The 27,680-nt window shown below is 45.1% G+C and overlaps 1 protein-coding gene across 1 annotated transcript in view; it reads right to left on the bottom strand.

The window, feature by feature from the left end:
* SEPSECS (Sep (O-phosphoserine) tRNA:Sec (selenocysteine) tRNA synthase) overlaps nt 1-27,680 on the bottom strand; it is a 113,761-nt gene that overhangs the window by 67,935 nt on the left and 18,146 nt on the right. Inside the window, exons 6-8 of the mRNA XM_029590040.1 lie at nt 14,825-14,927; nt 10,377-10,506; nt 10,196-10,287 (exon numbers count right to left, since the gene is read on the bottom strand). Of these exons, the coding sequence (XP_029445900.1) occupies nt 10,196-10,287; nt 10,377-10,506; nt 14,825-14,927 (325 nt within the window). The remainder of the gene's footprint in view (nt 1-10,195; nt 10,288-10,376; nt 10,507-14,824; nt 14,928-27,680) is intronic.

Genomic DNA, 27,680 nt, shown 5'->3' with positions numbered 1-27,680 from the left:
CGTAGAGGCAAAAATCTCAAATTCTCTCTTAGCCTGTCTTATCAAGGTCTTACATTTAACTTGCCAGCACTTATGCCTTATTCCATTTTCTTCTGTTGGATCCTTCTTTCAACTTTTGAATGAAGATCTTTTGACTAAAATAGCCTCTTTCCCCTTACCTTTTAACCATGCTGGTAATCGTTTTGCTTTTCTTCCACCTTTCTAAATGTGTGGAATACATCTGGACTGTGCTTCCAGGATGGGTTTTTGGTTTTTTTTTAAACAATGTCCACGCCTCTTGCAAACTTTTTACCTTTGTAGCTGCTCCTTTCAGTTTTTTTCTAACTAATGTTCTCATTTTATCAAAGTTTCCCTTTTGAAAGTTTAGCGCTAGTGCTGTAGATTTACTTACTGTCCCCCCTTCCCCTTAATTCAAATTTGATCATATGATCACCATTGCCAAGCGGCCCCACCACCGTTACCTCTCACTAAATCTTGTGCTCCACTAAGAATTAGATCTAAAATTGCAACCTCTCTCTTCGGTTCCAGAACCAATTGCTCCATAAAACTAATTTATTCCATCCAGGAACTTTCTCTCTCTAGCATGTCCCGATGATACATTTACCAAGTCAATATTGGGGTAATTGAAATCTCCCATTATTACTGCACTACCAATTTGGTTAGCTTCCCTAATTTCTCTTAGCATTTCACTGTCCGTCTCACCATCTTGACCAGGTGGCCGGTAGTATACTCCTATCACTATACAGTGATACCTCGGTTCTCGAACGCCTTGACTTTCGACCAAATCGGTATTCGACCAGGAGATTCGAGAAACTTTTGTCTTGGAATCCGAACAAATATTTGGAACTCGAACTTCCGAGATGAGCCGAGTTGAGCCGAATGGCGTTCATTCGGCCCAGCGCGCCTTGCTTGCGTCATCAGTGTGAGTGCAGAGAGAGAGTCACGCTTTGTGGAGAGAGTCACGCTTTACACTGAATTTAACCCTTAGACATGGGTCCAAAGAAAGCCAGAAGTGGTAATGCAGACATACATATTATATACAAATTAGGCCAGTAAATAGGCATTTTCTGGGGCTTGGAACGAATTAATCCAGTTTCCATTATTTCCTATTGGGTTTCATTGCTTCGGTTCTCGAACAATTTGGTTCTCGACCGTCCTCCTGGAACGAATTATGTTCGAGAACCGAGGTATCACTGTACTTTTCCCCAACATACAAGGGATTTCTACCCATAAAGATTCGATTATGCATTTAGTCTCATGCAGGATCTTTATCCTGTTAGACTCCATGCCATCCCGGACATAAAGCACCATACCGCCTCCTGGATGCTCCTCTGTCATTGCAATATAATTAGTACCGCGGTATAGCACTATCCCATTGGTTATCCTCCTTCCACCATGTCTCTGAGATGCTAATTAAGTTCACTGCGATACATTCTAATTCTCCCATCTTACTTCTTAGACTTCTTGCATTAGCATACAAACATTTCAAAATGTATTTGTTTGTATTTTCATTCTGCTTTCTAATTGAATCTTTCAGCTCAGGTGAGTTTTTAGTTACTTTTCTTTTCTTATTAATGGAACCTCACTGTTGAAATGCCCTAATTCTAATGCATCATTAGTATCCTTTGAAGATACCTCCCTCCAAACCAAGCACTGCTGAGCGACTGTTGGATTTCTCCTTTGTTCTAGTTTAAAAGCTGCTCTCTCTCCTTTTTAAAGGTTAGTGCCAGCAGCTTGGTTCCACTCCGATTAAGGTGGAACCCATCCCTTCAGAAAAGACTCCCCCTTCCCCAAAAGGTTCCCCAGTTCCTTACAAAACTGAATCCCTCTTCCTTGCACCATCGTCTCATCTACTCATTGAGATTCCAGAGCTCTGCCTGCTTCTGGGGTGCTACGCATGGAACAGGGAGCATTTCAGAGAATGCTACCCTGGAGGTTCTGGGTTTCAGCTTTCTACCCAAGAGCCTAAATTTGGCTTTAAGAACCTCCCTCCCAGATTTTCTTATGTCATTGGTGCCTACATGTATCATGACAGCCTGCTCCTCCCTAACACTGTCTAAAATCCTATCTAGGTGATGCGTGAGGTCCGCCACGTTCGCACCAGGTAGTTACCAGGCAATCCTCATGCCCACCAGCCACCTGGCTGCCTACATTCCTAATAACTGAATTGCCAACTATGACAGATTACCTAACCCTTCCCTCCTGGGCAGTAGCCCTGGGAGAGACATCCTCCATGCAAGAGGACAATGCACCACCTGGAGAGTAGGTCCTTGCTACAGGATCCTTTCCTGCTGCACCAGGTTGATGCTCTCTGATCATGAGGCCTTCATCCTCCAAGGCAGTACCAGGCTGCCAGTCTGAAGTTGGGACTTGGCTACTACGTCCCTTAAGGTCTCATCTATATACCTCTCTGTCTGCCTCAGATCCTCCAGGTCTGCCACTCTAGCCTCTAGAGATCGGACTCGTTCTCTGAGAGCCAGGAGCTCTTTACATCACATGCACATGTACAACTTCTCTCCAGCGGGTAAAATACCATACATGAGACATTCAATGCAAAAGACTGGAAGGCCCCCCTCTTGCTGCTGGACTGTTGCCTTCATCTCAAATTTGTTCAGTTCCTAGTTAAGTTTTAGGTTGCTATGGGAGTAGGAATGTGTCTAATTAGGGTCTTTTAAAATGTATTAGTATATTCACTATATCTCTGGTAGTGGCCTACAAGGGAATGATCAAATTCTCAATGTGTGGGGAATTCGTGAAGTGAAGTTATAGGGCTGATTTTTTTTTTTTTTTTGGTGAAAGTGGCACCTGCCTATAAATTAAAGGATGAGTTAGGGGTGGGAAACACACACACTAACTTGTTTATTAGCTGTTTTACAATTTCAAAAAAAACCCCCACTAACTTCTGTTTATAAGCTGTCTTACTATTTAAAAACCAAACACACAAACACACTAAATAATATACCCCAATAATTTACTTCTCCAATATTTTAAAAAAATTTCCCAAGCAGAACTTACTGATTCCTTTCAGCCACCAGCAAGGTGATCCTCTCCTCTCAGTGCTCCCACTGGATCTAGTAAATTGTTAAGGCATGACTTCCCTTTGCAAAAACCACATTTACTCTCCTCTATTAACTCATGCCTATCTATGTGATCAGTAATTTTGGCTTTAAGAATAGCTTCTACAATTTTGCCTGGCACCATTGTCAGCCTCGCTGGTCAATAGTTTCCTGGCATCACATTGGCCACTCTCCAGCCTTCAGGTACTATGGAGGTTTTAAGTGATAGGTTGCAGGTCACAAGAAAAAGGTCTGGAATTTCATGTTTAAATTCCTTCAGAACTATGGGATGAAAACATCTGGTACTGGAGATATGTTATTCTTTAGTATGTCAATGTGATATATTATATCCTCCAGTTTTACAGCGGTTTCATTTAGTTGCTCAGTCATCAACAAAAACTGTTTTTTGTGTGGCTATGAAACCAACATCCTCTTCGGTAAAGAGAGCAATACCAAGAATGTACAGTGCATTAGGGACATGCATTCGTTTAGAATGAAAATGAAAAATTCAACAATTAAGGCTAATTCATTCATTCGAGGCACCCCCAGAACTAAATTGGGGGCCCCCCTTGAACGAAACAAACCTTATTTGTTCATTTTGTTTTAGACTAATGCATCAGGCATAGGTTTAGGCCCGAAGCTGGGGGCCTTATTTAGGGCATAGGCCAAGGCCCAAAGCAGGGGCCATGGCCTATGCCTGAATGCAACACTGGGGCCTAGGCCCAAAGCTGGGGAATCGACTCGTACACAAGCAAAGGTCCAATGCAGGGGCCACGGAATAGGCCCGAGCGCAATGCTGGGGTCTTGGCGGAGGCACAGGACAACGCCAGGGCCTCTACCGAGACCCCCTGAAAATTAATAAAAACTTACCAGATCTGTCAGGTATCTGACAAAGGCTGGGTCCTGATGCAGGAGCCTTGGCCTAGGCCAGGGCCTGGACCCAAGCCTGACACCACAACCTGACCTGGTTGAGGCCAGGATGCCAGCACCTCGGCCCATACCCTGGCCCGATGCTCAGACCCAAAGCCGCGGCCTTGGCCCAGACCCAAAGCCACAACCCAACCTAGAGGTCGGGTCCCAATGCCAGGCTTTCAGCCCAGTCTCAGGCCCGACGCCGTAACCTAGGTGTCTTGGCCAGGAGCCGGGTCCTGACGCTTGGACCTCTGTCAAGGGTCAGGCCCAGGCCTGGGAGCTCCTCTTCTTGAATGCTCTTCTTTCTTCGGCACTTGAAAGCCAAATGGCACTGTCCGCTGGGGTGAATGATGCCCAGTGTCATCTGGCCTTCAAGTGCTGAAGAAAGAAGAGGAACCAAGAAGAGGAGCTTTCAAGCCTGAGCCTGACTCTGGGCCAAGGCCCAAACAGCGAGCCTGGTTCCAGGCCTAGGCAGGGGTATTGGAAGTCAGCCACCAGGTCGGGTTGCAGCATTGGGACCTGGTCTCCGGGTCAGGTTGTGGCAACTGGCCTGGGCCTTGGTGTCAGGACCCAGCCTCCATGTCGGGTTGTGGCGCCAGGCCGAGACCCAGGCATCGTCCTTGAGTAGGCCGAGGCGAACTTCCGCAGCCTCAGCCTACGCAAACCTGAAGCTTCAGCCTAGTGCAGGGATGGTGAACTCCAGTCCTCAAGTGCCACAGACAGACCAGGTTTTCAGGATATCCACAAAGATTATGCCTGAGGTAGATCAGCATACAGTGGAGGCAGTGCATGCAACTCTCTCTCATGCATATTCATTGTAGATATCCTGAAAATCTGGCTTATTTGCGGCACTTGAGGGCTGGAGTTCGCCATCGCTGGCCCAGTGCCCCTGGTGCTCAATTACCACCAGACTGGGTAATTGAGCACCAGGGGCATCCTGGCCCAGGCATTTTTCCAGAAGGGTAGAAGGGGGCCTCACTTTTGTTTTTATTTTTTGGCCTTTTTAAAAAAAAAAATTTTTTTTTTCACACAAATGAAAAACAAGAAATCCACAAACTGAAATTCGTGGGAAAAAGCCTCCTGAAAACAAAAACAAATTTTTTTCCCCTGCACATCCCTGATTATAATCTGATTGTAAAAGTTGCAAAAAACAGAGCAGCAAGGCAGTAGCCAGAGCAATACCAGGGTGCACAGGAGAGCTATAATCAGTAGAGTATAAAAGGTGGTGATGAGATTGTACAAGTCATTTGTGAGGCTATCTACAGCACTGTGACCATTTTAGAAGGTTGTATCTCCAAAATGATATAGATAGAGGCAGTCCAGAAAAGGGATTACAAAAATAGTACAGAGTCAGCACTAAAAACCCTATGAAATGGAGATATAAGGGCCTAAATATGTTAATCCTAGGGATAGGAGGAAATATAGACTGGGATATGACAGACATTCAAATATCTCAAAGATAAAGAATGCACAATATTTTTCAGTAGAAAACAAATTCTAGAAATGAGGCTCACAAGGCTTAGGAGTGAGAAGATATTTCTGCACAGATAGGGTAGTGGATGCATGGAATAGCCTCTCCATGAGGAAGAGAAAAAAATATTTCAAAACTCAAGAACATATGGGATAAGCACAGAGAATCCTTAGTTGGAAAGAAGTGAAAGGAAAGCCAGAGAGTATTGCAACAGGAAATAAATTGAACAAAGTAGATGGAGACTCTTACAGTCTTTATCCACCATCAGAGTCTATGTTTCACTATTTGATCTGTTCTGAGATTCCAGTTTTCTTGCCAGCAGTACCCTCTTCTCTGCAATGTTATTTTGAAACCATGCATACCATTCATTTCTGTTTTATTTGCTATTTCAGAATCATGCAAGAAAACTGACTTGAAGTTGTTTTTTTCACACATCTTAAATCTGACTCTTAATGTGTGATTGTATATGATTTCAAAATCCTTCCTTCTCCCTTACCATGCTAAACTCTTTCATACCCTGCAAGCCCTCATTCCTCTCTTTCTCAATCCCCACAACAGCTATGTGTATTGGCTCCATCAGATAACTGTGGATCTTCACTACTCAGGAGTTTTAACTACATCAGCAGTTCAAAGGTTGTCCAAGATTGCAGTTCAGCACAGATATCTTAATGTACTTTAACACCAGTAAAACTGGAATACAGCAGCATGTTGTAGGTAGATTAGTTATCTTTACACAATATCTACCACACAGTGAAGAGATATGCGATTCCTGTGCCAAATGATATCCACTCTGAATGCTCATACTTAGAATTTTTCCCTCTGGATACCGATGCTTTTGTAAAGGTTTCATTTTATCTTAAAACCTCTAGCTGCCATTTGGATCCTTTTGTCTTCTCTTTGTCTCCTGTTGATGGGCAGGACCTGATTAGCTTCTTGTGAATTACTCTTTGTGAGAGTATGGTTCCAGACTGCTGGAAACTCGGTTCTTACTATTTTAAAGAAGCTTAATCTAGATCCAATGTTATGAGCTAGTTATAGACATATTGCAAATATTCCATTCCTGAATAAACTCACTGAACAAGCAGTGTTCTCTCAGCTCTCTACGTAATTAGAAGATTTCAATCAATCGGATGACTTTTAGGTTGGATTCCAAATCAGACAATACCAAAACAACTTTGTTGTCAATTCAAACCTATCTTCTGCATATTGTTAATGGTGGTCACTTGGCTTTTCTGGTGCTCCTAGCTATGAAGCTTTGTTTGACTTGATTGATCACAAGATTATCCTTGAAAAGTATCAACCTTTGGGGTTAGGAGGTACTGTTCTATACTGGATGACCTTTTGCCTACTGGAGTGCAGGAAGTCAGTCTGTGTAAATGGGATCCTGTATGCTCAGCTGTGGAGTCCCTTAGGGCTAGTTTTTATCTCCTTTACTTTTTAACATCTTCTTACAGCCTTTGGAGACTTTGATTCGCAATTTAGGTTTGCAGGTTTTCATTTATGTAGATGATAGTGTCACTAGACAAGGCAGATCAGCTATCGCTTTATTGCATCTTAAGTCTGCCATTCAGGATATGGTAAATTGACTTTCCACTACTTTGCTAGAAATAAATAGCAACGAGACAAATTTTGTTGAAAGATTCAATATCATCTTTTCCAGTAACTACTCTTAATATGGGTTTTGCTAATATATTAACTGCAGAGGCAAAATCCCTAGCAGTTAAGCTCAACTCTGAATTAACATTTGAGACTCCGGTCTCGGGTAATCCGGACTACCTTTTACATCATTTAGGGCTCCTTTTGGATACAAGTGCCTTTCAAACCGTGGTTCAGGCTATGGCATTATCACATTTGGACTACAATAATAGCCTGTTCATTGGCCTCCTCTGAGGCTAATGTGCAGGCTTCAGGTAGCCCTGAATGCAGCCACTAGGCTTATTTATGGCTGTTGCAAGGAAACTTCTGCCTTCCCTCTGCTACCATAGCTCTATTGGCTACTCACAGCTGGCCCAGTATGCTTTAAAACTTCTTACCCTAGTTTTCAAAATCTTTCATGGCACTGGCCCTGATTATTTGAAAAATTGTGTTTTATGTGAGGCAGGCATCCAGTTTATTGGCCTTCCATAAATCTGTGAAGACCTGGCTCTCTCTACCTAATTTGATTTGGGTGGTTTAATGTGGGAAGCCGAGATGTTTTGCTTTTTTCCCCCCTGTTTGTTTAGTTTGTATGTAGTTGTTTGTTTAAATTGTTTAAGAGTGAGATATTTTTGATACCGTATTTTCCGGCGTATAAGACGACTGGGCGTATAAGACGACCCCCCCCTTTTTTATACATATTTTTAAGAAAAAAAATAATTTTACACTCAAACAGGAGCAACCCTATCTATGAAAAGGCAACACTACAAATACCGTATATCAGGCCCTAAAAACCAATATACCTCTTATTAGGAAAACAGAACTAGCAAGCAGCTATAGATCCCCACACATAAATAATTGTAAAACTATACTAATAAGCAGAATAAATGTTTCAAAACAGCTATGAACAGAATAACATCCAACAATTAAAAACTCATAAAAACTATTAAACATTCTCCAAACACCAATAAAATATTTCAAAAAAGCAGACACATCACATAATATTAAATAATTAAAATGGCAGTCAATCAAGAAAAATAAACTTAAAAAGCCACCTTTCCTTACCCCCTCCAGCAGCTCTCCTATTCCTCTTCCACTTCCTTAGGGCCCATGTCTCTCACACACACACACCATACCAGTCATGCCCCCATGACCAGTTTCTGTCTCTCACACACCAATCATTTCCCAAACAGTCTTTGACACACACACCAGACACCTTCCTGAACAGTTTCTCTCATGCCATACACACACACAGGCTTCCCACTCCCGTGTTCTGCTTACCATACATATACGGGCTTCTCACTCTCATAATCACTTTCTCTGTCTCACACACACACACCAGTCTCTCTCTCATTTCCATGCTCACTCTCCACGTGCACAGGCTTCTCATTCCCTGAATCACATTCTCTCTCTCACATTCACACACACCAGTCTCTTTCTCTCACACACACCGTCACCTTATCAACCAGTCTCTCTCTCTCATGCACGCGCACACACACACACACACACAGCCAGCCCTCCCGCTCCCATGCTCTCTCTCACATAATCAGGCTTCTTACTCCCATGCTTTCTCACATACCCAGATTTCTCACTTCCATGCTTTTTCTCTCTCTCACACATCAGTCATCTCTCTGAGCAGTCACTTTCATTGTCTCTCACACACGAGCTCGCTGACCAGTTTCTCTCAATCACACACATGCTCTCAATCAAATGCATTCTCTCACTTACACACAGGCAGGCAGGCTGGCTGCTTCTCTCTCTCTCTCACTTCCACCCCCCCCCCCCCCGAGCACAAATAGTAGCTGCAGCAGCTTCCTCCTCCAGCCCCCGCAGGCCAAGAAAGAAGAAACCCATCGGCTGCGGGAGGCTCATGCTGCTGTCTCCTTTCCCGATTACCAGCTCCTTCGACTGCTCGGGGCTGTTCCTGCTGTCGCCGCTGCAATTTTTTCACGCGGCACGGCTCTTTCTTCTTCCCGCGCATCACTTCCTGTTCCGGTTCAAAGGGGGGGGGGGGCGGGAAGAAGAAAAGGACAGCCGCGGATGCCACAGCTTTTTTTTTTTTTTTTTGCACCGCTACCGTTCCCGCTGGGCTTGAACGTGCTAATAGCCCAGCGGCAACGGCAGTGCGGTGCGCGGGAAGGAGAAAGCCGTGCCGAATGAAAAAATTGCAGCGGTGATAGCAGGAATGGCCCCGAGCAGATCGAAGGAGCTGGTAATCGGGAAAGGAGACAGCAGCATGAGCCTCCCGCGGCCGATGGGTTTCTTCTTTCTTGGCCTGCGGGGGCTGGAGGAGGAAGCTGCTGCAGCTACTATTTGTGCTCGGGGGGGGGGGGGGGGGGGAGTGGAAGTGAGAGAGAGAGAGAGAGAAGCAGCCAGCCTGTGTGTAAGTGAGAGAATGCATTTGATTGAGAGCATGTGTGTGTGATTGAGAGAAACTGGTAAGAGAGCAGGTGTGCCCTATAAGACGATACCCGGCGTATAAGACGACCCCCGACTTTTGAGAAGATTTTCTTGGGTTAAAAAGTCGTCTTATACGCCGGAAAATACGGTACATCTTTTTGAACTGGGAAGAGATTCAGAAATTTTTTTAAATAAGCACATCTCCTAGGTGGACTTTACCATTGTCCTAAACATGAGGAAAATCTAGTATATAGTGAATTATAGCAAAGTTACAATCATTCTATAAAGATTACAAAATTATGCTAGATGTGGTTTCATTACAGCAATATCTAGGAGTCACATTATTAAAAACTAATTATCTAGTTAAAAAGTGCTGAACAAAATCAAAGACTACAGAAAAGAATACAATGTTTCAACCCACTGATCTAGTTTCAATTTTGGATTTTCCAAAATATTCCATCTTTTACAGTTTTCTGTCTCTCTGGTCTTATGTTTCTCGATTTTGTTCGCTGCTTTCCTGCGCCTTTATTGTTTTGCACCTTGCCCTGCTGCTCTCTAACAGAAACCCTTCTTCGGTCACCTGCTCTATGCTACTGTCTCTCTTTGTCCTCTACACGTCTGCTTCTGACCTTCTGCACCTGTTTTCTTAGGCACATCCCACAACTAAGGTTACTGTTTATTTCTTGCCTTGCAAAAAAGAGTAGTATTAAAGAAGGTTCACCTTTCTTTCTTTCAAGAGTTGCTTGTATCCATTTGCACCCTGGGATAGCAGTGTAATCAGAACATCTAATGAGGGAGAAGCTGAAGCTCTTCCTAGAACAAAAATATATAAAATAGCAAATATATTTAACAACACCTGAGCTAAGAAATAATACCAGGATCAAGCAACTTAAAAAGGTTACCTGGGTACATTTTACTAATTTCCTGTATGAAAGATTCATTAAATCCAGCGATAATGGCACCACCTACTGGAACCATGAAATTTTTGTCCAGGCTCTGAACAAAAGCATCTATTCTGCCTACACGAGCACCCTGAGGATGGAAACAAATACATTAGAACAACATTTCTCAATATGTGGTCTTGGCCAAGAAAAGCCAGTTGTGCTGCTAAAATTATTTAGAGACCATGGGATGAGCAGATTCACAGTTGTTAAAAGTGGAGCAGAAAGTATGTCTTAGCTGCACATGCCTGAACATTCACAGCAGCATAATCACCTGATTCAACAATGAGCATTCCTATTCATACCCCAGATCAGGCCAGACAAATGGGTTTTGCATCCCTACAGCAGATGGAGGCAGAGAACTAAACACGTTCCAGGCACTACTTAATTAAGAGTGCCACCTGCAGTCACTCAGTATTTCTCTGACTCCAGCAGATGGTAGAGGGGCAATCCTGCAATCTGGAAAAAAAAAAAAAAAAGGAATTTCAGTTAAAAGAAGGATTACAAGAGGAGCTCCCCGAGTCATTAGGCATCTTCGTGGCCATCCCTCAGGTTGATCTGGGCGAGCAGAGGTGTGGAAATCCCCGTTTGGCTCTAGCCCGCAGCATCCAGGGATCAGAAAGCCAAGGGTCCTGGTTCCCTATGTCTGCCTGAGGTCTTCTCCCCAATGCCTTCAGCCAGAGATAGGGAAGGATATGTTTCTTTTCTTTCTGTGTGAAAATTGCTTGGAGCGCTGCCGTTTCTTTAAAAAAAAAAAAGTGGGATAGCTCAGCCACTAAAGCAACATTTGATTGGAGCAGTTTTACAGCAGGCTGCATGTGGGGAAGAGGCAGAGTGCGTTTCCTGCACCGATGCTCGGAACAGTTCTTTGTAGCATGTACTTGTGGTTGGGTTGTCTGAGCGGCAAACTGACTGCATGTGAGAGCTGTGTGTCCATGTCAAGATGGCATCTGCCAGAGACCTTTGGGAAACCGTGCCAGACCTGCAGGTCAAACCACACGTGGCTGAATATTGCCGCGCTCTGCAGCAAATGTGCTGGGGGGGGGGGAAGGACCTCCACGGGAGCGGCAATTGATAGAAAAACCACCCAATCGCAAGGGCCTGTCAGGGCTGATTCGGGGGCAGATTTTGCAGATTCTGGCAGGAAGCCTACAGCTCCTCAGGAGCCTGGAGACTCCCCACCCCCGCTCTTGCTGCGGTACAGACTGGGAAAGGAGAAGGGGGGTGAGGAGCTGTCAGAGGAGACCGCGCCGGATGACTGGGGCAGTCAGGTGGAAGACTTTTCCATGGATTTTGTATTACTGCTGCACAAGGCCTATTTGGCCAGAAGAGGTGCAGGGAGTAAACAATCCCTGTCAGAAATCTCAGTGGCGTGCCAAAAGGTCTAAAGGCCCCCCAGGGGATCTTCTCTGCTGTTTAGGGCTTGGACATTCTGCAGAAGTTGAGGATTCAGACGATTCTGATGATTTCCAGGATGGATCAGGAGATCCAGAGGATGAGACAGCAGTTGGCAAGGACAGTTTGGACCCGGAGGAGGTTCTGATTGCAGAAGGAGATGGCCCTAGAGCGGATCAGCTGTTCCGCAAAGACGAATTGAGACCCCTTTTTTCCCATGTTCTAAAAGAGCTGGGCAGAAAGGTGCTACAGGAGGAGTCAGATAATGAAGGGGTGGGACTGTGCTGGATGGTCTGCGAGGTCTGCCTAAGGCTTTTCAGTTACCCAAGAAGATTAAGAAGCTGATTAACCGGGAGTGGGATGCTCTGGAAGTGGGTCTTAAGGTGGCCAGTTCTATGGCAAAGTTACATCCTTTGTCCAAGGATACTGTGCAGCTTTTGGTGTTGCCTAAGGTGAATGCTGCTGTTTCGGCGATCACCAAGAAAACTATCCCGGTGGTGGGGTCAACTGCATTGTAGGACACTCTGGCGAGAAAGCTGAAGATCCAGTTGAAGAGGTTGTTTGAGGTTTCGGCATCAAGTCTGCGAGCAGCCACCTGTGCAAGCCTTATGCAGTGGGCCTATTTTCGCTGGGTCCAAAAGGCTCAGGAACAAGCATCCTCTGCTGCTGGTAATTGTGTGGTATTTGTGGTCCTCCCTTTGAGCCGTTGCAGAAGGCATTTGCTGAAGGACCTCATGCTGAAGACTGTTTTTCTGGTGGTGATTTGTTCGGCCAGAAAGATTTCAGAGCTTCAGGCTTTATCCTGTAGAGAGCAGTTTCTGAGGATCTCGGAGGTTGGTGTGTCTTTGCATACGATCCCCTCTTTTTTGCCAAAGGTTGTCTCTTCATTCCACCTCAGACAATAGAGCTTTCCATATTTGTCTGGGGAGGAAGAGCATGTGACGGAACGTCACTTACTGGATTGCGTGTTGGTCTCTGAAGCGTTATCTTAAGGTCACTAACCGTGTCTGACAATCAGATCATCTGTTTGTATTGTTAGAAGGGGCAAAGATAGGTACTAAGGCAACTAAATCTATGACTGCATGTTGGGAGAGAGAAAAAGGGGATAAAAAAATGGATAAAGTGCGTAGCTTGCTGGGCAGACTGGATGGGCCGTTTGGTCTTCTTCTGCCGTCTTTTCTATGTTTCTATGTTAAAGATCTTTTTTGGCCTGTGTAAGGGTCGAACGGTCCCAGAAGGGTTATGGGTGCATTCGACTAGGGCACAAGCTGTATCTTGGGCTGAATGTCAGTTGGTGTCGCCACAGCAGATTTGTAGGGCGGCCGCAGAATCTTCTCTTCACACTTTCACCAGGCACTACTGTTTGGATGTGTGGGCACCAGAAGTGGCGAGTTTTGGTGAGAGTGTGCTGCAAGAGAGTCTTTCAGATTCCTGCCCAGTTCATGAGAGCTTGGGTACATTCCACTTTTCTGGACTGATCTGGGGTATGAATAGGAAAGGAAAATTGGTTCTTACCTGCTATTTGTCTGTGCTATTCCAGGAAATGATCAAGTCCAGTGGCCCATTCCCTGGACTTGATCATTTTCCAAAATATATTGTTTTTGAATATTAAGAGCAGAACTTAGTTTTTGCATATAGTTGGCTCCTTTGGGTTGATAAATGTTTTTTTCTGTATCCTGTTGGATGGGTGGGCTCTAGTTTAGGGGTTTCCAAGCCGATATTACATATTCGCCCTGAGAGAGAGTAGTAGTTTCACATATAGCTCTATATTGGTTTGGGTTCAAGTCAATACTGAGAGACTTCAGGTGGCACTCTCAATTAAGTAGGAGTGCCTGAAAAGTGTTTAGTTCTCTGCCTCCATCTGCTAGTAGGTATACAAAACCCACTTTGTCTGGACTGATCTGTGGTATTCCATGAACGAAAATTAGCAGGTAAGAACCAATTTTCCTTTGGGACTGCTAGAATGCATGGCAGAAAGATTAATACAAAGTGTTAGAAATCTTAGCAATAACACAGGAATCCAAATAGCTGGTGTAACAGGCTGTGAAGGAAGAGATGACTAGCGGCTGGGTCTGTTTGACAGGCTGCAAGTTCTGTAAATGACTAGAAGCCCTAGAGCAAATGCAGATGCCAGCTTTATCAGTGTAAAGGGACCTAAAAAGCCACATGTTTGAGCAACAGCCACACTGGTATTGCTAGCTAGATTTAGATTGTTACAGAGCTTTGTGGTTAAGCATGGAAAAAAAATGGGTGCTGGGGAGGGGGGCTCCCTTGGGTTTTTGCAGTCCAAATGCATGACTCTGTACTTTTAGCATGAAATCTTAACTGCTAGAATCTAGATAATTCCTTAGGCTTTGCTAGATCCTTCCCAATGTTGTCTCACACAGAGAACCAGAACCACTCCACCTCAAGCTCAGGAAATGTAGAAAAATGCCTTTCTGCCAGTGCAGAGAACAGCTCTAAACAAAATGAAACAGAATGCATCCTTCCAAAGATGAGAAATGAACAGGAAATATCTAATGGTGAAGAACTCATGAAGTGTTTTTTGAAAATATCGTTACAGGTACTGTAACTGAAGGTATCTGTCACCAAGCTGGATTTGGCATTAAAAGGAATACCATGGCACTGCCTCAGGCTGTGTCCTCCTCCCCTGCTGCCTGGGCCCAGAGTACCATGGTTTGAACTTCAGAGGAAGCTGCAGTACCATGTAGGTCAAATTACACCATTCTAGCCCCCAAGCAGCAAAGGACATTGTCCAAGATGCTGTGCCACCATTGTCCTTCTAAAATCTAACTTGGATCAACATGGGCAAGAGAGGAGGGAGGAGGAGAGATGTACAATCCACCACCACTTTTGCCTCAACCCAGCCTCCAAAGTTTCCTGCAATTCCAGACCAGGTGTCTGGGCTAGAATGGAATTAATGCAATCTGGTCCCTTGTATAATATAAATGTGTTCCTTCACACTGACACAGTGGCTCAATAATTAATAAAACTGATTTCAACATGCATGTTACCTGCTGGATGAGATGCATGCATTTTGAAGACTGAACTCCATAAGCATTATTCACAATGTGTGGAATATCATATTTGGCACATATCAAAGCCAGCTCCTCCAATCTGCAAACAAGAAATTGCACTGGATTAAAATAAGTTAACCATCAACTTATCCAAACTTAAAATGTTTGATAAAACAAAAGTCTACTTCTAAATGTATTAAACCAGACGAGGAAAGAGGAACATGTCTATAATTATAATCTGTGGCTGACTCATTTTCTCTAGGAATAAAATGGGGGAGGGGACCCTAAGTAGCTGTGAATAAATGGTTCATAGTGCTGTAGCCCTAGCTGGGACTGGTTCCAATTTAGCTGGAAATCCAAAGAGACAAGAACAGGAGGAAGCAGACAGGCAAAAATAAAATATTGTTTTTAAGAGTAATACCACTAGGCTGATCTGGTGGCATTGCTCTGCACCATCTTGCCGAGGATCTACTTTTGACTCCCAGGCCAATCCAATCTCTAGTTCAGCTGGGACTAGGAATGATTGGGTTGGGGGGGGGGGGGGGGGGGAAGAGGCCAAGGAGTCTCAGTCTTGTTCCAGGACTGCAAGGTTCCATAAGAAGCTGTGGTTTGTAGCCCCGCACCAAGGATTTTGACTGCAATGACTGGGCTGAATTCAGAGGGAATATTAAAAAAAAATAAAAAAAAATTCCCAGAATGTTATGCAAATTCCTAAGTCGTTTTATTATGCAAAAGAAACAGTATCTTTATAAGAAAGGAGAACACTTTATTAACCATAAAATTCCTCTATTTCTTTGTTCAAGGATGTAAGTCATTGCGCTCTTACTAGATGGCCAGTCTAGAGACAGAAATATAGGGAGCGGGGAGTGTCTACACACCAGTGTTTCTTTAGCTGAATGTTGCTGTATGAATACAATCTTTTTATCCAGTTCATTTTTGCTAAGATCACAATATTATAGTGACAGGGTCAGAAGTTGCCAGCACATGAACTCTCACCCTGGATAAGCTTTGTAAGAGGTCACAGAAGGAAAACTAGGTCAAAGCAAATACTAGATGTTTCTTTGGCTGAACATTCCTCAAAAACATGGATATTTCTCAAATCCTCAGGTGACTTTTGCTCAAGATATAAAACAGAACAGTATTCCTATTCATTCTCTGGTCCACACAAACCCTTGATGAGCCCCGTAATCTTTTGACTTTATCATCCTCTAAGAACAGAACCATTTGCTTTACAAATAGTTTTCTTCTGCCTCGACTGAAATGAAGTCCTTGCATACATGGCTCCTCTTTTGACCTTCAGCCTATTATTGTAATGTTTTCACTGAGGAACAACAAATTTTCACACAATCACACAAGTACCACCAAATTCATAGCATTTAATATTAGAACAGTATAAAGAATTATGGGTCAAACAAGTTATAGGCGATACCTTTTTACTAGACTAACTTAATACATCTGTGACTAGCTTTCGAGAGTATCAAGTAGTTGCATACGAAGATTCATGGCACTGCAGCCAGAGAGAAACTAGTTTGGATTGAGCTGGAAGTCCAAAAGGAGTAGGAGAAAACAGTCCTGGGGGAATTCTGCACTACTACGGAGTGCAAAATTTCCCTCCTGTGCAGCTGAGCAAATTCTGTGCAGAATTTGGCAAGCCTTGGCGTGCCGTGAATGGAGGCCGTCTCACTCACGATGAAGATGGAGCAGGTCCCAGTAAGAGAGAGAGTGTATGTGTAAGACTGCAAGCCTGGGAGGTGAGAGAGTGTGTCTGTGAGGGGACTGTGAAGGAATGTGTATATATAAGAAAGATTGGGAGCTGGTGTGTGTAAAGGTGCAAGTTTGTGAGAAAGAGCCTATGTGTAGGGGGAGAGAGCGCACAAGTAGTACTCAGAGGGGTAAAACTCTGGGAGTTGAGATAGAGTAGAAGGGGTTGAGCCTAGAGTGGAAGGGGAGAGAGAGTGGCAGGTGAAGGATTTGGGGCCTGAGAGGGCAAAGTGAAAGGAGATTGGACAGAGAAGTAGGGAGAGAGGGTAAGAGACACTTACAGTGAACTTCTAGGGAAATTCTGTTCAAAATATTTAACACTCTGCATCTTTAAGTAATAACTTTGTTTTACATTTTAAATTAATGACTTAAAGACTGTCAGAGCAATATAAAATATGCAGAATTTTACTTTTTTTGTGCAGAACTCCCCAGGGAGTTAAAACTGCCAGGTCAAAGTAAATAATACTGTAAAGGGTGTTTGCTCAGCCAACTTGTGAATCACTATTCAAGACCAACTATTTTTCATGTCAGTAAACTGAATTAAACCATTTGCAAACTTTGCTGCCAAGCCCAGCTCAACCCTCCTATTCACAGTACTGACATCCCAGCCACATGTAGAGCAAAAACAATCAAAGCTAAACCTGTTGGTAGATATGGTGAAGGAGGCTTCAGTTTCAAAAGCATTTCTCCCATTCTGCAACTACACTATGTCTCTATTGCACTTCATTACACCAAATTTAAAAACCTGCTCTGGAAGACTTGAGAACAAATTAAAGACCTCACTAACTGAACCCAAATGAAAATAGTCACAGAATAAGTACCTCATTTTAGCAGGGCTGAATTAGCCATGCTGTCATGGAAACTGTCAATCAGGTCCGGGAGGCGGAGCTTCCAAAGCAATGTCAGAGCTCTGCTCTGAGGCTGTGTGTGGTTTCCCGCGCTCGGATGAACTCTCCTCAGTCTGTTTTATTCGCATGCGGGATCGCACGCGGAGCTCCAGACCTCCTCAGTTTTTGTGAAAAAAAAAGAGAGAAAGATAATCATAAAATCAACATCAGACATGAAGGACAGGAAGGACCCTCGTCCCTCGGGATTTAAGTCTTGTGCCTGCGGGAAAATAATGTCCTGAACGGATGAACACGACAGGTGCTATCGGTGTCTGGGCCCAGACCACCCGATAGCAACCTGTGCCCACTGTGGTAAGATGTCTCCGCGGGCGCGTCAGCAGAGAGCCGACAAGATAGAGGCCCTAAAACTGAGCCGGGCGGGGTCGTACGCCCCCCCCCCTCCGAAGGGAAATCATCACCGGGACCAGCATCCACGGCGCCACCCCAGCCACGCCGAGCGGCCTCGGTTGAGCCGGCCAGGACATGCGGCTGGAAACGTGCAGAGGCAGGGACCCCACTCGGGACCAAGTGAAGGGGCGGAAGGAGTCGTCTGTGTTGACGAAGCGGCAGTTAATCAAGCATGGGGCTCAAAGGCCTGCGTCACATAAGGCCACGGCGCGGCCTGCGTCTACGTCCTCTGTCGACGCGCCACAGCCGATGCACTCTCTAACATCGCGTCCACAGCGCTGCAAAAGTCGCGCCGACGCATCGATCGATGCAACCAACATTGATGCATCTCACCGCGTCGACGCAAAAGCAGGCCCTCTGAGTTAACCTCAAAGATCACAACGCAATCGATGCAGTTAACATCACAAGCCATTGCGTCTACCACACCAAAGCCACAGGCGCCTTCGGGAGATGCTAAGACGCGGAAGAAACTAAGGGATGGACATTCAATTAACTCTCCGCCTCGGAAGAGACATCATGCTTCCCATGGAGCGGAATGTCTCCCCGTGGAGCTCTCAGCGGACTCCAGTGAGGATCTCTTTCCGGTACCGACTCCCCACTCTTCCTCCTCATCTCTCAGGGTCTACTCGGACCCGTCGTCCATCTCAAAAGCCCGCTCGAGCGAGCACATTTTACAGGAACCGCTTGCAAAGAAACTGAAGGCGTTAAGACTCGCCTCATATCAGGGATATTTATACGTCCCCGCCAGACTCAGACATACGATTAGCAGCATTGTCGCGTTGGGGCACAACACACCGATTGGTCATGCCTCCTCAGACACAGGAGGCATTTTCCACTTTATCAACCGCTCTGGCGGGATTTTTTGAAGTCATGAAGCTACCTACAAGTTGCCGATTAGTTCTCCCAGTACACCACCATCATCTCCGCAACGCTCAAGACCGACCTCACACACACCTTCACCACCGACTCCAGTGAAGGTCACCGTTCCCACCACAATACCGACACCAAAGGATTTTCCTTCCCATCCCACGTCACCTACGGGTCACACTACAACTCCCGACTTGTAGATGGGATATCCCTCGGAGCCAGAAGAACAGCCGGCTGAACCATACTCTCTGCCAGAGGGCCTTACTTATCCCAAATTTCTAGAAAAGATGGGAAAGTCACTCAACCTTGACATTCAAAAAATACCAGACCCTAGAGCTGACACCCTAGGGTTGCTAAAAATTTTCGACCTTCCGGCAGAACCATCAGCATTACCAATGCATAAGGTGCTGGATTTGGTTCTCGAATGTTCGTGGGAGTCACCCTTCATGCTGCCAGCAGTCTCTCGTAAAACAGACCTTAAGTTTAAAATGCAAAAGTCGTCCTACTACATGCCTACTCAGCTACCCCATGCCTCTGTGGTGGTGGAATCCGCCATGGCGCACACCAAAAAAATCAAATATTCACTCATCCACACCACCGGGTCGAGACTTGAAATCTTTGGACGACTTAATCAAGAGAACCTTTCAGGCCTCAATGTTAGCCGCCCGAATAGGCCATCATCAGTTCTACATCATTCAGTACATATACGACTGTATACAGCGCCTTAAACAAGGTTCCGAGTCACAGCCTCAGATGCCACCAGATCCAGTCTTGATACAAGATATCAAGGAGGCCATAAGACATCTCCTGCGTACCATGTACGAGAGTTTTGAGGCCTCTTCTAAGGTTTCGACGGGAGATATTGCGGCTCGCAGAGTCGCATGGCTTCGTGCTAGCTCCAGACCAGACGTCCATGACAAACTGGCCAATATGCCCTGCAAGGGAGATAGTCTCTTCAGTTCCCAATTCCAGGAGACAATCGTGCAACTCAAAGAACGATCGGTAGCGGTGCAGTCTCTCACCGCCACCCAGTCCTATTCAGCATCGAGGGGCTACTATATCCCTAACAGAAGACCATCCTTCCAGCAACGCCCATACCGTCCGTACACCTCCTATAGGATGCCGCCGTATCAGCCTCCTCCATGACAGCAAACGCAAGCTCCCCAAAACCGCAGGGGCCGTCAACGACCTCAGCGTCCAGCAGCACAACCACCAGCTACCGTAGCGAAGTCCAACCCATCTTTTTAGACTTCGCTCCACCACCATCACAACAGGTTCTGCGCTGGAGGCATAACAGCTCACCTTCAGCAGTGGGAAACAAATCACATCATGAGTTCTGAATATTGTCCGCTCCGGATATATCGAATTCCCTTCCAGAGCTCGCAGCACCTTCCCCACCTGACATCCAGGGGGCCCAGGGCCGCTCCGGATATCGAATTCCCTTCCAGAGCTCGCCGCCCCTTCCCCACCTGACATCCAGGAGGCCCAGATCCGACCTCGTGCAGTTGCAAAAGGAAGTATCTGCCTTACTTCACCAACAGGCAATCCAGCACCTCCTTCCCTCCAACCACAACATGGGGTTCTACTCCCCATACTTCCTCATTCCAAAGAAGTCAGGGGATCTGCGACCCATCTTGGACCTCCGAGACCTCAACAAATTCATCGACAAGGAGAAGTTCAAGATGATATCCCTCAAGCCCATACTACCTGATTCCACCCACAGCTTGGATGTGTTCTCTAGATCTCAAGGATGTGTACACTCATATTCCAATACATCCTTCCCTCCTGGCAATACCTATCCTTTCAAGTTCATGGCCAGCACTTCCAATACAAGGTACTTCTCTTCAGTCTCTCGACAGCACCCAGGGTATTCACCAAGTGCATGGCAGTGGTGGTGGCGTTCCTCCGTCAACGGGGAATTATAATTTTTCCTTACCTGGACGATTGGCTCCTGATAGCGTCCGACCCACAGTTGCTCCTACAAAATACACACGATACGTTTTCCTACCTGGGTCAGTTGGGCCTCAACATCAACTACCAAAAGTCCAACCTACAACCTACCCAAAGGATTCAGTTCATAGGAGCCATCTTAGACACGAAACAGAGTTTTCCTGCCACACAACAGAAGAATCACGATGCGTCAGCTTTTCCGACGCGACGCACCCCGATGCCTTCGCCCGGCAAATTCTCACAGTGTTGGGACACATGGCAGCGGCCATCCATGCAGTAGCCACGACCAGACTACACATGCGCCACATTCAATGGGATCTCCAACGCCAATGGCGACAACATTCCCAGTCCCTGACTGTGGCGGTATCCCTAACATCAGCCATGTCCAGGGAACTCGCCTGGTAGCTACGTGCACGGACACTCAGCAAAGTTGCTCCATTCTTACTGTTACCTCACAGTGCTGTTCTCACTACGGATGCCTCCCGCAAAGACTGGGGGGGCACATCTCTACCAGTTGCAGACACAAGGCCTGTGGACACAACAGGAACAGTCGTATCAAATCAACCTCCTAGAACTCAGAGCGATATGATACGTGTTAAGGACCTTTGTCTCCCACCTTTGGGGGTCATCGAGTAATGGTCTACACGGACAACCAGGTAGCCATGTTTTACATCAACAAGCAGGGTGGTTCGGGCTCATGGGTCCTCTGCAAGGAAGCCCTCACCATTCTGCTCTGGGCCAGCAAAAACTCAATTCAACTGCAGGCCACCTACCTGCCGGGCATCTCCAACAGCAGAGCAGACAAACTGAGCAGAGCGTTTCATCCCCACGAATGGTCTCTCAACCCCATCATAGCAGGGGAGATCTTCCGGAGGTGGGGAACATCAACGATTGAACTCTTCACCATAGAATTCAAACAGAAAAACGACTCGTTTCTGCTCAGTCTGGCCAAGTCCATACAGGACCGCCCAGGATGCCTTTCTAATTCCATGGACAGAAACCTTAATGTATGTGTTTCCTCCCATTCCTCTCATCACCAAAATGCTACAAAAGTGCATGCAAGACAGCGCACAATTAATTCTGGTAGCACCAGCGTGGCTGCGTCAACCGTGGTACACGCACCTCCTCCGATTTTCCACAGCGGAGCCCTTCCGCTTACCGAACCAAGACGACCTCCTATCACAAGAAGAGGGCTCTCTCCTGCACCCACTCCACGCCTCCTTACATCTGATGGCATGGAGGTTGAGCGGATCCTTCTCGCTGAACAAGGATTTTCCGTTTCAGTAAAGAATATAACTTTGGCCTCCAGAAAGCCGTCCACAAGATGCAGCTATCACTTTAAAATGGAGACGCTATGCGGCATGGTGCACGTCGAAGGGCGCAGACCCACTCAATGCACCCCAGACATGCTTCTCACGTATCTACACACACTGTATGTAGCAGGCCTGGCCACGGTTTCCGTCTGGGTCCACCTTAGTGCCATAGCTGCTTTCCACTGGCCCCATGACGGTCATCCGATTTCCCATCATCCAATGGTTTCGCGATTCCTCTGAGGGCTCACTCACCTTCACCCTCCAGTCACGAAACCCCCCCGTACCATGGAATCTCAACCTGGTCCTTGAACAGCCGATGCTACCCCCATTTGAACCAATGGAAACGGAGCATCTCAAATACTTGATTTGGAGGATAGTTTTCTTGGTTGCGGTCACATCAGCTCGCAGAGTTAGTGAGTTACCAGCCTTGGTACATTATACCCCATATCTTCAGTTTTACCACGATAAAGTACTCCTTCGAACTCATCCCACCTTTCTACCGAAGGTGGTCTCTCAATTTCATCTGAACCAATCCATAGAACTACCTACATTTGTCCAAAACCGCATCAGAACGAACATGATAAACTACCACACACATTAGACTGCAAGGGAGCGTTGGCTTATTATAAACAACGAACCCACTCGCCTAACAGAGCTTCACAACTTTTTGTCTCTTTCAATCCAAATGCTCCTGGACTCCCAGTGGCAAAAATAAAAACTATAAATTGAAAAAAAAAAAAAAAAAAAAAAAAAGGACTCTTTAGCTGGATTACTCAATGTATACTGTTCTGCTATGACAAACGACAGTCCGAATTACCTTCACTTCCCACCGCTCATCAAACCAGGGAGGTGGCAGCTTCACTGGCTCACTTAAAATATGTTCCACCACTGGACATTTGTAAAGCCGCCACATGGGCATCTCTTCACACATTCACCTCCCATTACTGTTTAGACCAGCAGACAGCGGAAGGCGCCAAATTGGGACAAATGCTATTATAGTCCTTGAAGGAACCATTGGCGGGGGTCGACTGGCACATAAAGGTCAACACGCCGCACACATGACAATTCAGTGCAGAGTGTTGGGGAGCTTCTGACTCCCATGACAACATGGCTAATTCAGCCCTGCTATCGACAGGAAAAAGCAAGTTTGCTTACCGTAAACGGTGTTTCCGTAGATAGCAGGATGAATTAGCCATGTTGACCCGTCCACCTCCCTGCACAGTCGACCGTCGTATGCTACGACCATGCTTGCTTTATCACAGACTGAGGAGAGTTCATCCGAGCACGGGAAACCACGCGCAGCCTCAGAGCAGAGCTCTGACATCACTTTGGAAGCTCCGCCTCCCGGACCTAATTGACAGTTCCCATGACAGCATGGCTAATTCATCCTGCTATCTACGGAAACACCGTTTACGGTAAGCAAACTTGCTTTTTTTGGGATCTTGTGTGTGTTTATAGACTTATGGACCCTTCCATGGAATTTCAAATACAGATGCATTACACAGAAAAATGGCATTCTGTCTTTAGCTTTTTGATCTGGTCCTACACCCATCTCCAGGATACAGCTATTGACTTCTCACAATTTCTTCTACTGTAACTAATTTTCGATTATATATTCTCACTTATGATGGTCAGCACAGAACTCAGCAGTGTGCTTCCATTTTGTCAATTAACAGGCTAACAACAAACCCCCCCCCCCCCAAATACTAATACTAATGGTTATGTTATTTTTGAAGTATCATGTCTTATCAAAGCGTGAGCCCACACAAACCGCCAAAAGTTAATGGTGATCATAAATCTGATGAGCCTTAAGATTTCATCAGGCAGTCACAGGAGCACTTATCTTCTCAGAATATTTTCCTTTTCTGACTGGCTAATCTTGGTGGAATAGTACCACCTAGCCCTTGGTACTTCCCTTTAGTCCAAAACTGAATTAGCAGAAACAATTTTTTTTTTTGTTTAAAGGTTACTCCTGGGGGAATTCTGCACACAAAAACTTAAAATTCTGCAAACTTTATATTGGTCAAAACACAATTTACATGACAGTCTTTAAATAATTACATTTTAAATTAATACAGAAAAAAGTTTTTACTTAGAGATGCAGAATTTTAAATATTTTGAGCAGAATTTCCCTAGAAATTCACTGTAAGAGTGTCCCTTCCACTCGTTCTCCCTATTCCACTGGCCACTTTGCCCTCTCAGGCCCCAACTCCTCCACCTGCCAGTATCTCCCCCCTCCACCTCTAGGCTCAACCTCTTCCACACTACTGCCAGTCCCAGAGTTTGACCCCGTTCTCAGTACTGACCCTCACACAGGCTCCCTCTCTCCAGTACACATACACACACCCTCATACATGCTCCCTCACTCTCTCACACACATCCCCTCATACAGGGCCCTCTCTTGCATACACACACCCACACAAGCTCCCTTTCTCTCCCACACATACATCCTGACACAGGCTACCTATGTCTCTCTCATGCAGAGCCTGCGTGAAGGGCTGTCTCATACATACACAAACCCTTCACACAGGCTAGCTCCCTCACATACACATGGTATCTTTTTCATATACACGAGCTCCCAATCTCTCTCACACATACATACTCCTTCACAATCTCCTCATATAGGCTCCCTCTCTGAAACTCACATTCAAGCATCCCCGTCTTACCTCCCATGCTCTCACACCCTCCTGCTCTCACCCTCCCCTCATATAGGCTCCCTCTCTCTCTGAAACCCACACTCAAGCATCTCCCCACCCCTGCTCTCTTACCTCCCATGCTCTCTCTCACCCTCCCCTCTCTCACTGGGGCCTTTATCTTCGCTGCGAGGGAAGCATACTCCGTTCGCGGCACACGGGGTCTTCCATCTTTGTCGTGAACAGCACGCCCAGGCCTTCATTTTTGCTGCGGAGCGCCATCTCGCAGCACACAGGGGCCTTTGTCTTCACGCACTCCGTTCGCGGAATGCCAGGATCTCCTCTGCTATTTTCTGCATTGGGGAGGAGGGGGGAATTCTGCGCAAATTCTGTGCTCCGCATTAGCGCAGAATTCCCCCAGGTCTAAAAGGTGGAGTAGTCAAACCTGAAAAATATCCATATAAAAAAATAAAAAATAAAAAAAACCCCTTACATTCTGGCTTCACTCCCCAATGTGCAATTTCTAATTCACAGTGAAAAAGAGCAACTGAGCATTGATGGGACACTGTGGTAAAAGCCATTGGGTATTAGACCACCTTCTCCAAAATGTCCCCTTTGCACCAATGGAAAGCTCAGGCAGACACTTTTGCTTCTCTCCCAATGTTCCAGTGAATTTGTTCTAACTTACAATATAAAGTAAAAGTGGCCTTTAGGGAAGGGATAACTACTCATATAAACTTCATGCTTTGTTCTTCTCCTTTTCCCCACTTCCATCTTCAATAACTTGTCCCACAGGATGTATGTACAACACAGTATGAGTCCTTATGCTGTCCTTCACTTTTCTGGTAACGTGCATTGATTATATCCCTGCTTGCCATTGTAATGAATATTATCCTGGGTAGTTGTTTACAATAACAGTATTCCTTGTAAAGATTTACCCAGTATACCTAGTATTATATGAGAAACATAATATTTTCATACTAGTCTCTCTTTGTTCTCCTTAACTTTACCTGTTACTCCACTATTGTGTAATTACTTGACTCTGAAAAATAACATATTTGGTCTTGCTATTATAAATTAGATCCTTTTTATAATGCAGGTACCCTTATTGCTCAATCATAGAGCTAATGGCTACCTAGTGAAACTTAGTTATGCTGTTATTATTTGTCAATTAGACAGTGCATGTCTGCCTATGAGTCTCATTTACTTTTAAGGGGGATCTAGAGGGATAACACACACAAGGTTAGCTTAGCTTACACATTTAGCCCATTTGCCATAATGACTTCATACAGTTCTGTCCTCCGAACTGGTACTTGGGTGTGCCACTTTGCCATTTGTAAGTGGCACAAGAGGGAAATGAGAAGTATGCCAACATGGAGAAGGAAATCCCCAGAACCCTCTGCGTGTCTTTGGCCTGCCTGGGCTGAATGGACTCTGAGTGACTTACAGAATGTCCCTGGATATCTGTGGAGGCAAACTGGCACCAGACAGGTGATGTCTATTCATAGAGTCACCACAGGGGAGCTTCAGGCACTATTCTCAGGAGTTTGTAATCCACACAGTTACAGACGTGTTGATTGTCTTGACCAGTAACAGTTTACCAGAACAAAGAAAGTCATGGGAAATGGGCTACACATCCTGGGAAGCCAATCAGGATAGTTAGCGATGATTTAATCATGCAGTTGACATCACAACTTATGTAAATGATCCTTTGGGCAGTCATGCAAGTCTCTAGAACCTTCTTCCCTGTATTGAATGTTATCTATAAAACAAGGATCACTTTCTGTATACGAAGAGATGCTGGTCAGATTGTAAGACGAAGGGCACCCAGTACCCAGCATCTCCCGAGAACATTTATATTGACTAATAAACATACATTATACTTTTTACTGAGTCTAAGTGTTCTTGTGTCCCTGGCCATAAGCATAGAGTAAGCTTAACACCAGATAGCGTAACCGGATATCAGCAGGAACCCTCGCCAGCCCAAGAGCTGAAAGGGCACATCTTTCAAGGCATGCCCTTACTGCCATTCCTTGGCCAGTAGGGAGTGGCAGTGTAACAGCAGTAGTAGTCTTTCTTCTGTCCCCAGGCCTGAGCACACCACCTTCGTGGCACATCCACGTCCAATTAGTCCCAGTGAACAGAGGATCCATACCCTGATTTGCTGTGCCACAGCACTACAAACTGAACCATGAAGCCAATCCTACTCTGGGTAGTTATTTAATTTAAAAAATACACAAAATGTAAAAAGCTACAAATAATCATTGCAAATTTAAAAAAAAACAAAAAACTGTTTCCAGATTATCACAGTGAGAATTCTGTTTACTGCCCTTACCAGCAGTCCTCAGAAGTAAGCTGAATGCAGGATTCCCAATCAACTGTGCCAGGCCACTTACATTAGGTTCCTAATTAAATATAAATTACAACTAACTGCTAAGAATGGCCTGGTGACCTTTAATTTCGTTATAGTTTCCATCCTATCTTGTTTAGCCACACTGTCAGTCTCAACTTCACAAGCAACAATGCTGCCAAGTCATAGACCAGATTAAAAAAAAGACCATTCCAACCTTCATAGTACCAAACCTCTGCAATGCCACAAAAGAAATACATTAGCAGAACTATTATATTATCCATTTCATCAGAAATATATATTGCACTACCTGTCAATATTACAATAAACTATAAAATTATGCTGGTGGTTTAATAACTACTGTCAAAATTAAAGTCTACTATAGTTTTCTGAGCAGTTAAAGAACTACCACAACTATATGAGCAAAGTTAATAATAATTAACAGCCCTATTGATCTAATAAGCCTGCTGACAAGTACCTCCATGACATATCCTGATCTAATAATATGAAGCCCCAGCCATTTCTAGATAGTTGTCATTTAGCAATGCTGGTCCTGGTGGAGCCATGCCAGTGTGGATATTCTACAAGAAAACAAAATCTTTTTCAGTTTGCTGAAATTTATATTTACAGTGGTGCTTTCAGAATTTTGTATGAATCATTTAGGTCTAAAATGACCAGATTAAG

This window comes from Rhinatrema bivittatum, chromosome 1 (assembly GCF_901001135.1).
Source record: "Rhinatrema bivittatum chromosome 1, aRhiBiv1.1, whole genome shotgun sequence".
NCBI classification, from domain to species: domain Eukaryota; kingdom Metazoa; phylum Chordata; class Amphibia; order Gymnophiona; family Rhinatrematidae; genus Rhinatrema; species Rhinatrema bivittatum.
Note: the sequence above shows the minus strand (reverse complement) of the source record. Positions and strands in the feature narration are given on the sequence as shown.